The sequence below is a fragment of the Podarcis tiliguerta genome (assembly GCF_965153285.1).
Source record: "Podarcis tiliguerta genome assembly, chromosome: 7".
Lineage (NCBI taxonomy): Eukaryota > Metazoa > Chordata > Lepidosauria > Squamata > Lacertidae > Podarcis > Podarcis tiliguerta.
In genome coordinates, this window is record NC_139540.1 from 55,331,801 (window position 1) to 55,345,699 (window position 13,899).

Below are 13,899 nucleotides of genomic sequence, written 5' to 3' on the forward strand. Positions count from 1 at the left end.
CCGGATTGAAACTGAAATTGTATTTCTATAGGCAGATATAGCTATCTAAATCTGATCGGGTGAAGATGCTTTAGGTACATTTTCTTGGAAGGCGCAGAAGATCCCTAGGCAGGCGCGAACTGGAAACCGAGCTCCCTCGGATCCAGCGGGCGTTTACTTTCAAGTAAATGTGCTTAGGATCCCAGCCAAACTAAATAACTGGCCTTTTGCACTTCTGAAGAAATGCCAACACGCCAAAAAGAAAAGGAAGATCTCGGACCCGCCTGGGTTTTAATTCCCGGCCGGAAGGTTTCTATAGCAGCAGTCGCTGCCGGTCCCCTGGACCTGTTCCTTTCTGCCCCACTTTTGCACATACGCAGGGGGTCCTGAAAAGGAGTCTGCTTGTGGGGAAAACGTTCACACAACCCCCAGCAAACTCCGATTCTTGCCGAGCTGCATCTCTCGTCCTTTCTCGTCTCCCCCTCCCCTCCCCAGTTCTCTGCTGGCAGAGGACCCAGCCGAGCCGGCAAAACTTCCCAGCTGCCTTGAACCACTCCAAGTCTTCCTGGAGAGAAGTCAGAAAGGCAAACGAGGGAGAGAAGGAGGAGGAAGGCAAGGGAGAAAATAAATAAATAAGAGAAACTCAAAACAAATAGCAAGAAAAAGTAAATAAAAGTCTCACGTTCACCGCATGTATGGATCGCATTGGAAACACTTGGAATAGGGGGAGAATTAGCAGAAAATGCTCTCTGCGTTTGCTTTCGTGGTGTATAAAGTCTCGATCCAGGTGGAGGGTTGTTTTGGGGAAATCTATTCGTTTATCCCTTTCCGGGTTTGGTTTGGTTTTTAGTTCAAAAACTTCGACTATTAAAAACGATGCGAAAATGTGTAGTTGTAGTGTTTTGGAGGGGGAGAGAATGAGAAAAAATTCAGATTACCGGGAGAGATTGAGAAAAGAAATTAAATCAGATTGCCGGGATTGTCTAAACTTTTTTGTTTTGTTTTGTTTCGCAACAAACGGAACAGAAAAGGAAGGGAAGCCGGCGCAACGGAGGAGAAGCGCTCCGTAGGAACGGCGCTGGTTCCGCTGAACGCAGCGTGGAAAAGTTTCCCTAACAAGCGCTGTTTCCCCAAGAGAAGCCGAGCTGTGGATGTCCTTAAAGGATGAGGATGGAGGGATTACGTGAAAGGAGGGGGCCTAATGCAAGTGAGAGGGGGGAGGAAGTGGAGGAAAGCCCTTTCCCCCAAATCCCCCGCGCCTCGCCTTTCCCCCGTTTCCGCAAGGTGGGCGCCTGCAAGCCCGAGACCAAAGACTTTGCCGGAGGTGATACGGAGCCTAAAAGCAGCAAAAGCAGCAGCGAAATCTAGCTCGGATGGCAAAACTTGAGGGGGGGGGGGCGAGGAGAGAGAGAGAGAGTGTGTCAGTGGGGAAAATGGAGAAGAAAACAAAAAGAAAGGATGGCAGGAGGTTGATGCAAAGGTTGGAGGCGGCGAGTAGGTCCGTGGGACATCCTAGCGGTGGGCGCCGTCGTGGGAAGTCTTTCGTGCCCAACTTGTGGCTGAGTTTCACACTTCGGGGTGGATCAAGAGCGGAGCGCCCAGCCCCACGCCCCCCCCCCGGTCGCGAAGGAGGACTGGAGTTGAGAAACTGGGAGGAAATCCCAGGAGAGAATCGAGGGGGGGGGGGAGAGGGGGGATTCCTCTCTCTTGGGGAAAACAAAAGAGAAGGAGAGAGGGAGTCTGGCGGGGGGGGGGGGGGAGAAGCCACCGGTGTGGACAAGTGTTTGCTGCGGAGAGGCGCCCTCGGTGGCGTCCGGGAGCTGCTCGTCCGGCGTCGGCGGCGAGGGGGCAGCAGCAGGAAGGAGGAGGAGGCGGAGCCCCGCCGCCGCCGCCGTTGCCGCTGCCCAACTTGAAAGTTTCTCTCCGCCGCAACCCGCGACGCCCTGGCGGCGCGCAGTCCTCCTTCTCCCGCGCAGGGGGAGGCATCGATTGGCGAGCGCCGGGTGCCAAGGCAGGCTGCCGCCCAATCGAGGAAAGTGCGAGGAGGAGGAGGAGGAAGAGGCGGGGGAGGCGGCCAGGGAATACCCACCTCCCCCGCGGCAGCCCAACCCTCGCTCCCCCTCCCAAGCCTCGCTGGGGGTCGCCGGTGGTGGGTTTTCCCCACCTTCCCCCCACCACACACCCCCCCTTGCCGGCGACCAAGGATTTTGTCTCTCTCTCTCTCTCTTTGCAAACAAAACCGAGATCCTTTGGCACCGAGGGCGCAGCGACTCGGGAGAAGGGAGACGGGAGCAAGTGGGGAGGAGGAGGAGCGGCGGCGGCGGCGGCGCCCCCAAAGAGCGGGGAAGTCACACCGCAACCTGTGCCGGAGCCGGAGAGAACAGGAAACTTCCGAGCACCGGACAACAGGAAGTGGCCACCGGCGGCGATCTTCCAGCAAAGGAGGCACCGGCCGAGCGGCTCTAGTTGGTCGGCGTGAGAGAAGAGGAGAGAGACGCTGCAAGACAAAGAAGGAGGGGGAGAGAAGGCGAGAGGTGAAAGAGAAAACTCCCCAGCCCCGAGTCCTCGAGTGGGGCTGCTCGACCCCCTCCCGGATCTCCAAACAACGCCCCCCTCCCCAGAGAAGCCGAAGTCAGCGCAGGCAGCCAGCGATCGCAGGACGAGGCAGCGAAGAGCAGAAAACAAACACAGGCAAAAGTTGCTCGCTCGCTCTGTTTTGTTTCCTCCTCTTTTCTTTTTTATAAAAAGAATCTCTCGACAAAAACACGTTAGCCAGGCGCCGCAGCAGGAAGAAGAAAGAAACTTAAGGGCGATGCAGACTAACTTCTGGGTAAAGAGGAACCTGGAAAAAAGACACAGAGTGATGTAATTTTGTTTGAAAGGAAGGGGCGGAAAAGCCGCGAGAGAACATGCCCTCCCCGCAGCCGGGAAGCCGGGGCACCTATGTGGTGTAAAGTGAATGCACACGCCGAGAGAGAGAGAGCCCCGTGCGGGGTGCGCGCTGCGCTGCTGCTGCTGCCGCTGCCCGGGTCCCCGCTTGCCGCCGCCGCCGCCGCTACCTCTGCAGTCGGTGCCTCTCGCAGGAGGCGCTGCTGGTGCCGGGCAGACGCATCCTTGGGCGGACTGAGGCGGCTAATTGCTGAGCGCCCTCCCTCATTTACATATGCAGCCCGAGCCCGCTGGAGCCGGGCCAATCCGCGCTCGCCCCCGGCATCATTAATCGCCATGCATTATTCACAATCATAATTACTGAGCCCCGTGCGCGAGGCGCGCAGCCGGCCGCGCACCCAGCACAGACCCGCGGAGCCCCCGCTCGGCTCAGCCGCCGCCGCCGCCGCCGCCGCTACTTGCTCGGGCGCTTCGTGAGTTTGTCGCCGGGAAGGGGGGAGTTGCTGCTGCTGCTGCTGCTCTTAATTGATCGGCGCCGAAATCCAGAGGAAGGGGTGGCCCGCCCGACGCCGACGCCAACTCGACTTTCCCCTCGCCACCAAGTCCTCCTCCTCCTCCTCCCCCCACCTACCTAATCGCCCCTCCACCACCCCCTTCTCCCCCCCCAACCACCCCAGCGCTCCACCTCTCGCCGATGTCTCTGCAAAAAGCAGGCACCAGAAGACGCCTCAGTTAGCAGCATGTCTCGGCGAAAGCAAGCCAAGCCCCAGCATCTCAGATCGGACGAGGAGCTGCAAGCCGAGGTGCTTTCGGAGCGGGGTAAGCCAGAGGGCGCAGCAGCCCCGGGGCTAGGGAGGGCTGGAGTGGAGGGCTGCGCGCTTCCTGATCCTGGGCTTTCTTCTGGGAGAGCTCCGCGGAGAAACGAAGCGCGAGGCGGCAGAATGTGCAGCCGGCGTCGGGCAGGAAAGTTCAGCCGCTCGGCCCAAGTTTCTTCCGGCTTCCCTCCCTCCCTCCGCCTCCACCTTGCCGAGCTTCCCTCCCTTCCCGCGAAGCCCGGGCTGGCCCTGTTGCGTGCGCCCGGCCGCTTGAATTATGGCTGGGCTTAGGAGAGAGACACTTCGACGGGGTGGGGGGTGGGCGAACGGGCAGAGTCCCCCACGCCCAGCCCAGGCTCGCCTTCTCGCCGCCTCTCCCCATCGGGCTTCACGATGTGGAGTTTGGGACGGAAGAAACCCAGCCGCTTTCTCCAAAGCGAAAAGTTCCTAAGAGCTTTTTTCACCCCGTTTTGACCAAGCCGCCGAGGCTGCAAACTACAGACTTGGGGCTCCGCTGGTGTAACCGCCCGGAAGCGGCCCTGACGGCGGCGGCAGCTGTCGCGTCCCCCTTGGCAACAAATAAACCCCACGAGGCCTCTGTGTGTGGATGGAGGGGGAGGGGGAACAACCCCATCTCTCCCCCCCCGGTCCTAACCGTGTTTTACTCTGAAGTAAGCCCCTCAGTTTTCCCCCCTGGCCCTTGGGAACTGGTGGGCGAGAGGGGGCTTCGTCGAGGCCCCCGAGGCTCCTCCCTCCGACGCCCAGAGAAGGTGGCCAGGCCGAGGACTTGGGAGAAGATCGCTATCTGCGCCTATGACTTCCTGCGGCTTCCTTCAAAGGAACAGGCCGAGGCGAGAGGGGCGGGTGGTGGTTCCTTTCTGGAGAGGGTCAAAGGGAGAAGATGTCTCTCCTGGGCGTGAGGGAGGCAGGCCTGAGGTGGATAAGTTGCCTGCCCTCAGGGCCAGAGCTTAGGTCTCTACTCCCGCCTTCCCTTGCCATCTCTATTGCCATGAAGATGTCCATGGCGTCGAGGTTGGAGTAGGAATTGCCATCTTCTTTTCCCCTTCCTCACAAGGTTGAAAAAGGGGTTTTTTTGGGGGGCCCTGCGTGCCAAAGGGCGCTCTCAGCCTTGCCCAAAGTGCTAGTGAAACAAGTAGCCTCCGATTTCCAACTCTCTGTGGTTTGCAGCTGGTCAAACTTATTTTCTTGAGCTGTCATTTCCGACTGTGTTAGGATCACTTTGTAACTATATTCACCGTGTGGCATTTAAAAAATTTGCCACTTCTTTTTTTCTTCTGGAGGGAAAGACAAAATCCACTAGGAAGTTTTTCATCCCTTCCCTCATAAAGTTATCGCCTACATTTCCAGCGTAATCAGGAAAAATAGTGGTTGGAAATAAATTTCTTCCCCTCCCTGCTGATCAATAATTACTTCATCCAGCCTTCTTCCTTTTTATTTTGCCCAAGAAAAAACACATCTTGGAAAAGGAGTTTGTTCTGAGGGGGAAGAAGAAGTTGGCAACAAAGGATTTTTCACTATTTTAAATAAACTTTGCAGCCTTGAAGCTTAGGGCAGTGTGGCTTGGTTTCGTAAGCATATGCTAGATTGCCAAATGCTCAGGGCTCCCATTCCTATCATCTCCTTTTCCTAAAAGGACTCCAAAAACAGAAGTGGAAGGGGTTGGCTGCTGCAGCTAGTAATGTGAAAAGCTTCTTGGGTAATGGCAATAATGGATAGGCAGCGAAACAAGTTCCCTGGGTCACAGCAGAAGTATAAAATTACACATTTCTTGTTTTGTTATTAACACTTCCTTTGGTTTCAAAATACTTCAATGTAGGCAAATCAGCATTTCTTTAATAAATATACAGCATTGTTATTTAAATCTGTAGTGGTTTGGGAGGGTCCTTAGTTTAAGAATTTAGACAACACTGAATATTTTAAAAAGTTAACGAGGGGAAAAAAGTGCCTCATTATGGTACTTCTGGTGAGTTAATAAATTGAAGAAAATTGTTCAGCTTGGAGGGTTTTTCTTTTGGGAGGGGGGTGTTGCTTAGCATCTCTTATCTATGTAGCCATGTCACCCAAGATTAGAACAGGAGATATGCTAAAAAGAAACGCTTGCATATGGTGTGTAGATTAAGAACAAAGAATCTTTTTGTCATGGAAATGTTTTTTTCTCTTTTTTTCTTTTTTGGGGTTTTGTTTTGTTTACTTCATCACATAGAATTTCTCACACTTGGTTTGTTTTGTATTGCCCTCAATGACTACATGATCAAATGAATGGATTTATTTCTGCCGAATGAGAAAGACAGTCTTTCCATCAAAAGGACTACATTGCATCCCAGTGAGGAATTTTAAAAGCGTTATTATTGTGGTCCTTGAATAGCTCAAACTCGGCTTTCACAGCAGCCCTTAAAATGCAACAATGTAAATACTTCTCTGCTTTAGAATGTTGTAATCAGAGTGTTCTATGTCCCTTTTTAATATATCTTAATTCATAGAGTAAAACATTATTGTAAGGGATTAGTAAGGAGCTGAAGTGGTCCTGCTTGCATGTTGCACTTTCATTTTCAGAAACATGAATATAGGGAGGTAGATAAACTGCTGTATGTTTAGGAACATCAGTTCGGTGCTCATCATTTACACCTTTTACAATTAAGTATTTTTCCTCTTTAAAGGCTCATAAGAGTTCAAACGTATCTTATAAAGTCAGCTCTCATCATTGTAGTTTACAGTTGAAAGTCAAGGCATTGCCACAGTTCCTGGCTCTTGTTTTGCAACAGGCCAAAAACTAGTTCTCACCATTTATAGCATGCAAAAAGAACACTTGCAGCATTTCCCCCCCCCCCCAAAAAAATACTCTATAATCTAAATATATTGCAACCGTCATTCTCATTAGTATTTTTAACTACTTAGTCTTTTATATAACATAACTGCTTAATCTGCTGCTAAGTCTATAAAGCTTGCCTGAATCATATATGTGTATGTGTGTATGTATACACACACATACATAGAATCACATTTAATGTTGCATTTGAAGACTACTTTCATTAAGGGAAGCTATTAAGGGTTAATGCTCCTTTTTTCTGGCCGATATTATGTTACACAGTAGCAAAAAGAAACCTGACAGTTTGACAGAGTGGAAGATAAACATTAGGCCATATTTAAAGTTATACGAAGGCCAGTCAATTTAGGTGGCAGTGTTACAATAGGGAAGTTTTAGCAATACAATAAATAATTGTTGAAGTCAGCTTGAACTACAGTGCAGTGCAACTTTATTTCATGGAGCAGAGCATTCTCAGAAGTATGGAAACCCCTCGGAATATCGCAAAGTGATATTTTGAAACGTTTGTTGTGGGAAAGATAGTTTTGGCAATTTGCAGAACGAATGCTTGCATGCAGCGATTAATTAGAATCTGTATAGCGGTTTATGCTGACAAGTAGTGAATGAAAGGTATTTATGCACTAAACGTTTTAAAGGGTGCCATATTGAAAGAAATGGTCATTATAAAGAGTAGCACAATAACTGAAGGAGTTGTTATAAAACCCAATATGGTGAATTTGCTGTTCTCTATGCTGAATGAGTTTAATCTCAAATATCAGGAGACTTTACATCCCCAGTTAAATGATTATCTCTAAATCAACAGATTACTAGCATTACAGAACAGTCTTGTTTTGTTACAGCAAATGGGAATGTTGCACACACTTTAACCCAAATGCAGTGACAATGTTGAAGAGGGGGGAACCCTAAGCGTATTCTAGTGGATGATAACTGATCAGAGATGGCCTTAAAAATAATTATTAGAAGACATTTCGAGAATGTATTTTGTACCTTTCAAGGTAACAGTAATTATTGCTTAGGTTACGTTTATTAGGAACCAACTCTTACAGTAATGTTACATGGCTAACAGAAATAAATTTGTATTGTGCTATTTATATATATTTGTCATACATTGATATTAATGCTCTTGAAATTCTGCTCATAATTTTGATACATTTGAAATAGATATAGTAATATATATGTCCAGACAGGCATACCTTTAGTAATATAAATATTTTGGCTCACTTCAGTACTGTATTAGACATTTGGGGTTGTTGTTTTTTCCTGCCCTCAGTTAATTGTAATATAGCCAGTTATTTTGTAGATGTGGGTCTGTAGCATACTTGCTAATGTCCATTAAAATTATGTAGATAAAGAAGTGTGGGTATTACGTTATACTATTCTGTAACATGTAATACTCTTAAGAGCATTAGAAGTAACAGTAAGCCCTGAATTAAATATGAAATTGTGTGACTTTTTCCAAGCTTTCTACTTCAAATAATAATTAGGTCATTGGTTGGTTTGTTTTCCAGTTTAAAAATAAGCCTTTACAAGATTTGCTGATTAACTGTTGGCATGAGGAAAGACAATTAACTTATTTTGCTTGTACTTGTAGGCTTATAGATGGCTGCATTATAATAATTTCATTGCTATTTTATATCTATTCAAAGACCCCTCGAAAAGCATGGTTTAATAGCAGAAATTAATTTTACTAGTTTATTATTTTAGTATGCAAATGATAAAGCAGACTAAAAAGTCTCAAATTCTTTTGTGTTATTAATCCCAGATATGCCTCCTTAAGGAGGCAGTGAAACATATGCCTTTTATGAATAAGAAACATTTAATTTTATTTGAAAAATCATTACAATCAGCTCTGTGCAATTAATATAAGCTGGATGTTCATATTTGAATGCTGATCACTTTTCTAGCCAAAATGTTGTTTTTTTAAGGATCATATATATTCTTAAAGCAGCTTCTTATAGTTTCTTAATACACTAATATTCTGAAATTCGAATCAGCCTAAATAAAATTGTGCGCGTCTTCCATTTAAACATAGGATTTTAAGATTTGGTTTGTTAACTGAATGCCAAAACCACACTAGCATGTCTAGCAAGCATTTTTAAAAAAAAAATAAGGGCAGGATCCGATCCATTCAGCTTTGGATAATAAAACAGATGTGCTAGGATGTTGAATAGTTTCTGTCATATTTTGAACTATATATAATAGGAGGTGAAAAAATTGAAAACACTGAAATGATACATTTTAGGTGCAAAATAACACAGCATGCTTTTACAAATAGTAAAGGTTTAGTTAGAAATAGCTTCAAGAGTAAGCAATAGATAGATTCAAAATTATTCTCACCTAATAGTGCAAAATGTCTGCTGCAGTTACATTTTTATATGAATCATTTCACTTCTTTTACTTTACTTTAAATATTTGTATTCAGTAAGGAGTTTGGATGGAGTTTTTGAGAGTGCTTTCTAGGAAAACGAACTTAAGCAGTGGAAAGGAAACGAGCTGTGCATACATAGTCACCTCCTAAACTTGTTTGAGAGTAGACCAGTTGAGATCCATGGGGGTTTTTTTTAATCATAGAGCAAGTGCTGGATAGTTGCCAAAGGCAGTGACAAGTCATGTCACACAAGTACCGTAGAAAATATAAAATATCAATGGTTCTTTTTGTAAAATGAAAATACTTCATCATCAAAGAATACCATACTGTGGGTGATTCTTTTGTCTACTCCTGAATGAATATGGCAGCAATACCTAAGCAGAACTCAAAAGCAGTTCTTGTAAAAAAGTTTTGACTGCTGGGCTAAGGATAGAACAATATGCACCGATGAAAGACAATAGGAGGTCTGCATATTTTGCAAAGGAATGCTTTCCTTCCCCTTGTGTTGAAGATGTAGATATGTTACGTTTAGCATTCGAGACCACCCCCATTTTCTGTTTTCCGTGCTTTGGTGCTGAGTGTATTACAGAGTCTTTTTTTGTTCGTTGTCGGTGAAAAGGTGGGATTGCGTGGAGTGCCAGCAAGCTTTCCGATGGACTCTCCCTGAGGGTGGGTAGTTAGAAGTGCTTTGACAAGGTTTGCTGATTTAACCTTTGCCTGCTTTGCCCTGCCAGGGGTGGCCACTAGATGTCAAGCTCATAATACAATTAGTACATCTGTGCAGTTGACCTTGGCAGCGCGGCTTACCACTTGTTCTGTTAAGTGTTAACACCGACTCTGAGTGTTAACTAGAGATCCGTCTGAGTTTTTGCTACATTCTGCACAGCTTATCAAATGCCCCATCTAGCTCGACACAAGTGTTTACAGTTCTAAAGAAGTGTGGGGGGGCCTTGTTTTATGTAGCTTTGAATTCCTTAATTAACCTTGCCAGAGCTGATGCAGTTTTATTTTGCTTAATCGAAGCGACTTTGTTGGTCATCCATCTCACTTTCTATGCATATTAATGTTTCACAAGGATGATGGCAACTGACCCAATTGGTTTGTTAGTGGTTATATTACTTTATTTATATAGAATAGTTATCTGTGGAGAGCTAGATCGGTGAGATACCGTTATATTTCAAGGCTGGAGTTCAGGCCTGATATTGCAACCATGCACTTATGCAAATAGCTACGATGCTGTCAGCGTGGAAGGAGTAGATATGTTTCTACAGAAGGTTCTATGTTATCAAGCTGGTATTCCGTTTCTCGTGCTCTCAAACTTGTAAGCGTCAAAATGGGTTAGATGTTAGCTTTTGTTTTGTGAACAGTATCTGAAGCTGGAAAGTCACATTAAAAAGTGATCTCCTACATTTTTTAGACTCCTGCTATGCAGTATTTAATAATTTGTTACTTGATACACATCAGCAATTAAACCTTAATGTTGTATTAGCTCTTAATAAAAGTTTGTGTCACCTGTGTTTGGGTACTGGAAACACGAGCTAGCTCGCAACGAATTACAAATCCTGGTAAAACTGAATACGTGCAGTATTTAAACTTCGCCAGATCATTCTGCATCATTGCTTTCCACCTGCTTCTAAAAATACACTGCTAACATTTTAGTATATGATACTTACAGTTTTGCAGTTAGTCAAAACAAAATGTAAAGTGCTTGCTGTGTTCTTTATATGTGCAAAGAAATGCCCTAGCCTAGTGGCTGGCTGGATGTTGCATTTGTTTTAAGCAGAAAGCAGTTAGTGACTGTGCCACAGGTGGCTGTTAAATAGTGAAATTTAGGCCACTGAATAGATAAAAAAAAGTATACCGGGTCAACGCAAAGTTTTGCATAGCAAGAGTGCCCTCCACTGTTCACATTCATATTATCAGTTTATGTGGCCTGTGGAAAAAGGGTAGAAATTTTTCTATTGAGTGTGGAATTTCTTCTACGTTGTTAAACACAGTAGGGGTCTCTATTTGTCTCCTCCTGTTTCACAGCTTGGGATCAGTATGTGATAATTCATCTTTCTTTATGGGATTCAAAGCTATCATAAAAAGAGTTAAAAAGAATTAATTTGAGAGAAAATAAAAGTTATTTTTTAATGTGATGTTTATTTTAAGAGATAACATATTTAAAGCGAAAGAGTAGTATTAATTATCTATAGTGAATGAATGATATTAGATGTTGATAGCTGTTCAGTTAAGGAACATGCACATTAAAAGATAACTGAGCATTTATACTGACACAAAATAGATTTTGATAAGTAAAGTTATGTTTGAAAACACTGCGGAAAAATACTTTGTCATTCCGACGATCTGAATGTGTACAACCTGCCAATCTTTATTTGAGTAGCCATTGAGAATCAGAAAGTTTAATTAGTTGGAAAACTGGCTAATATCCATAGTTTAAGGTATATTATACTTGCATGAGCCTGTTTTCCATTTTAAAGCGTTTATTTTCATTGTATCTTCAAGTTTGCTAGTAAGGATTTTTTTCCTTTGGGGGAAAATGAGTATTTCAAAATTAATGTAAGATTTTTCATCATTTGTATGCTGAATGGATTCACTTTGTTACAATTCATTTATCACTTTGAATAGTGTAGAAATAATGCATAGTGAATTGAACTTAAATTATCCTCTGAGTAGACTCACTGAGATCGGTGGGTCTTAAGTTAGTCATGACCAACTTAAGTCTCATTGATTGTGAAGCATCTCCTCCATGCATTACCATTTTTGAATCCATACCAATGTTTCTGTAGTTCCTTGGTTTACAACTAACAGCAGGTGAATAAGTCAAGTAAAGCTTATTAATGACAACAGTAAAAATATTTATCATACTACAAAAACAAATTACCCTGTTGATAACCAATGCCCATTGTGAAATTGACATAAAAGTTTAAGATGCCGTGGGAAGCAAAATTAGCATTAAGAACAGGATTTCCTCAGAGAATACTATTTTAAATTGTACGTAAATTGTCATGGTCTGTGTAAATGATAATTGTAAAGGGTCTTGTTTGCAAAATTAGAATACGGAGACAAAGCTTACTCAGAGCAGAATAGTTTTCTGTGCCATTTATTTTAGGAAATACAGGAACATAAGCCGGACGGCCTTTCATGCCTGTACACATAAAAATATTTGAGAGCAGGTAGGGGAATAAGAAAAAGCAAAGTTGGCTCTTGAGGGTAAGAAAGCGTTGTCCTCAAAATTCAAACACTGCATGGCCAGCAGTGGCAAGTAAAAGCAGGTGTGACATTTGTACTACCCCCTGCAAATAGTGCATATTTTAGGATTTTGGTTCTTCTTTATTCTTAACATGTAGGATTATTCCTTAATAATGGGAAAGCGTACAGTCCCTGTTGCATTTCGGTTAGGCCCTGCACAAATACAGCTTGCTCTAGTAGATGCTGGGACATGGTGTGCTAAACCTCTTTGTACGCAGGGGGAAATATGCCAAAATTGGGGGCACATTGGCTCCCCCCTCTTCCTCCCTCTTTTGCTCCATCTCTCATCTCCCTCTTCAGAGATGTATATGTTTCATATAGGAATGAATTGCTTTCTACCTAAATGTTTGACCCTTAAAGGCAATTTGGTAGCTACTTATAGTAGTATTGCTCCATGCAGGTAACTGGAATTACTGGAGTACCAGTTTTCACTGACATTCCCTGTCTAGAACCCAGTCCACAATCCAGGCACACCTTAGATTCTCATTGGCTTTAATCCAAATATTTTGACTGAACTATGGCTGTGGATTTGGCTGCGTATGACATGAATACAGATATATTCTCTCCACATCAACTCGTTGAATCTCTCACATAGACCGAACCCAAACTAGTTTACAATCAGGATGTAAGAAACTTTCTCAGAATAAGCTAATCAAAAATTTGAGATGAAATAGTGCACTGTAAATTAACAGGTAATTTCAAAAGTATATTCCTCTTAATTGAAATAGACATCTTTTTGGCTTTTTTAAAATAAAAAGATAGGGTTGTGAGGACTGAATATGATCAGAGTTTAAACTTGTCCTAGAGAGACATGTATAAGCAGCATTTGAATGTTTAAGGCAAAAAAATGTTGTTATGGGCTATTTCCATCAAAAGACATGAGCAAATTCTTTTTAAAATTGATGGGAAAGGCTGGCTCCATGGGGATTTTGATTTGAATAATCAAAAAGCAGGAGAAAAAATTAATTACAAACTGCATCACTGTGTATTACATTATTGCATTCTTTTATTTCTTGTTATAAATTTTCAGAAGCCTCAATATGCCCTGTTCTTTTCTTTAGTACAATTTTTTTTTGCAGATGATTGTTTCAGTGTAAAACAGTATTTATAGGTACGTCTCAATGGATTGACTAAAGATACGTACTTTTAGATGATCGTGAAATTCATTAGAATGTGCAGAGTAAACTGCACATTATGATTCTAAACCTTTAATGAAAGTGAATTCTGTTAACCTTTTGTAGAACGTAAGTAGGGAATCCTTAGAATCATCTAATTTCTATAAACTGTCTGTGCTCTAAAATTGATGCACCTTCCCTGTTAGTGAGTTATTATGAATCACGAGAAACATTTCCAGTATTAAGAGCTTACTTCAGATGAAACTTTAATAAAAATCTTTTGAAAATTATGATGATTATTAGAAGTATTGTAAAAGCAGTTTTAAAAAAATCAGTTTCATTATCTCCCATTTTAAATAGGCTTGAAGAAGCATCTCTCATTTTGGTGCCAGTAGACTAGAAATTAAAAGGTAAATACAGTCTCAGTAATAAGAGCACAAAGAGTAGTTTTCCATTCATTTCCTATTACCTAAGTGATTGGGTCAAAGGTAATCTGGAGAAATAGTTGTAAAGTATCAGCATATGAATTTTAATTTTGGTAAGAAAAATAATTCTTTCTCAGACTTCGGAAAATATTATTTTATCGCATTGGTAAAATACTATTTTATCACATTGATATATTATTCCTCCACA

The 13,899-nt window shown here is 43.5% G+C and overlaps 1 protein-coding gene across 4 annotated transcripts in view; it reads left to right on the plus strand.

Annotated features, from left to right (window-relative positions):
• Positions 1-2,109: 2,109 nt before the first annotated feature.
• SALL3 (spalt like transcription factor 3) overlaps positions 2,110-13,899 on the plus strand; it is a 26,196-nt gene continuing 14,406 nt past the window's right edge. For 2 of the 4 annotated variants that reach the window (XM_083448462.1, XM_083448463.1), the window contains exon 1: positions 3,542-3,687. In XM_083448462.1, coding sequence (XP_083304588.1) covers positions 3,609-3,687 — 79 coding nt within the window. In that variant the 5' untranslated portion in view covers positions 3,542-3,608. Of the gene's footprint in view, positions 3,688-11,477; positions 13,677-13,899 lie in introns of those variants that run through there. The other 2 variants (XM_083448464.1, XM_083448465.1) reach the window with 2 other exon arrangements.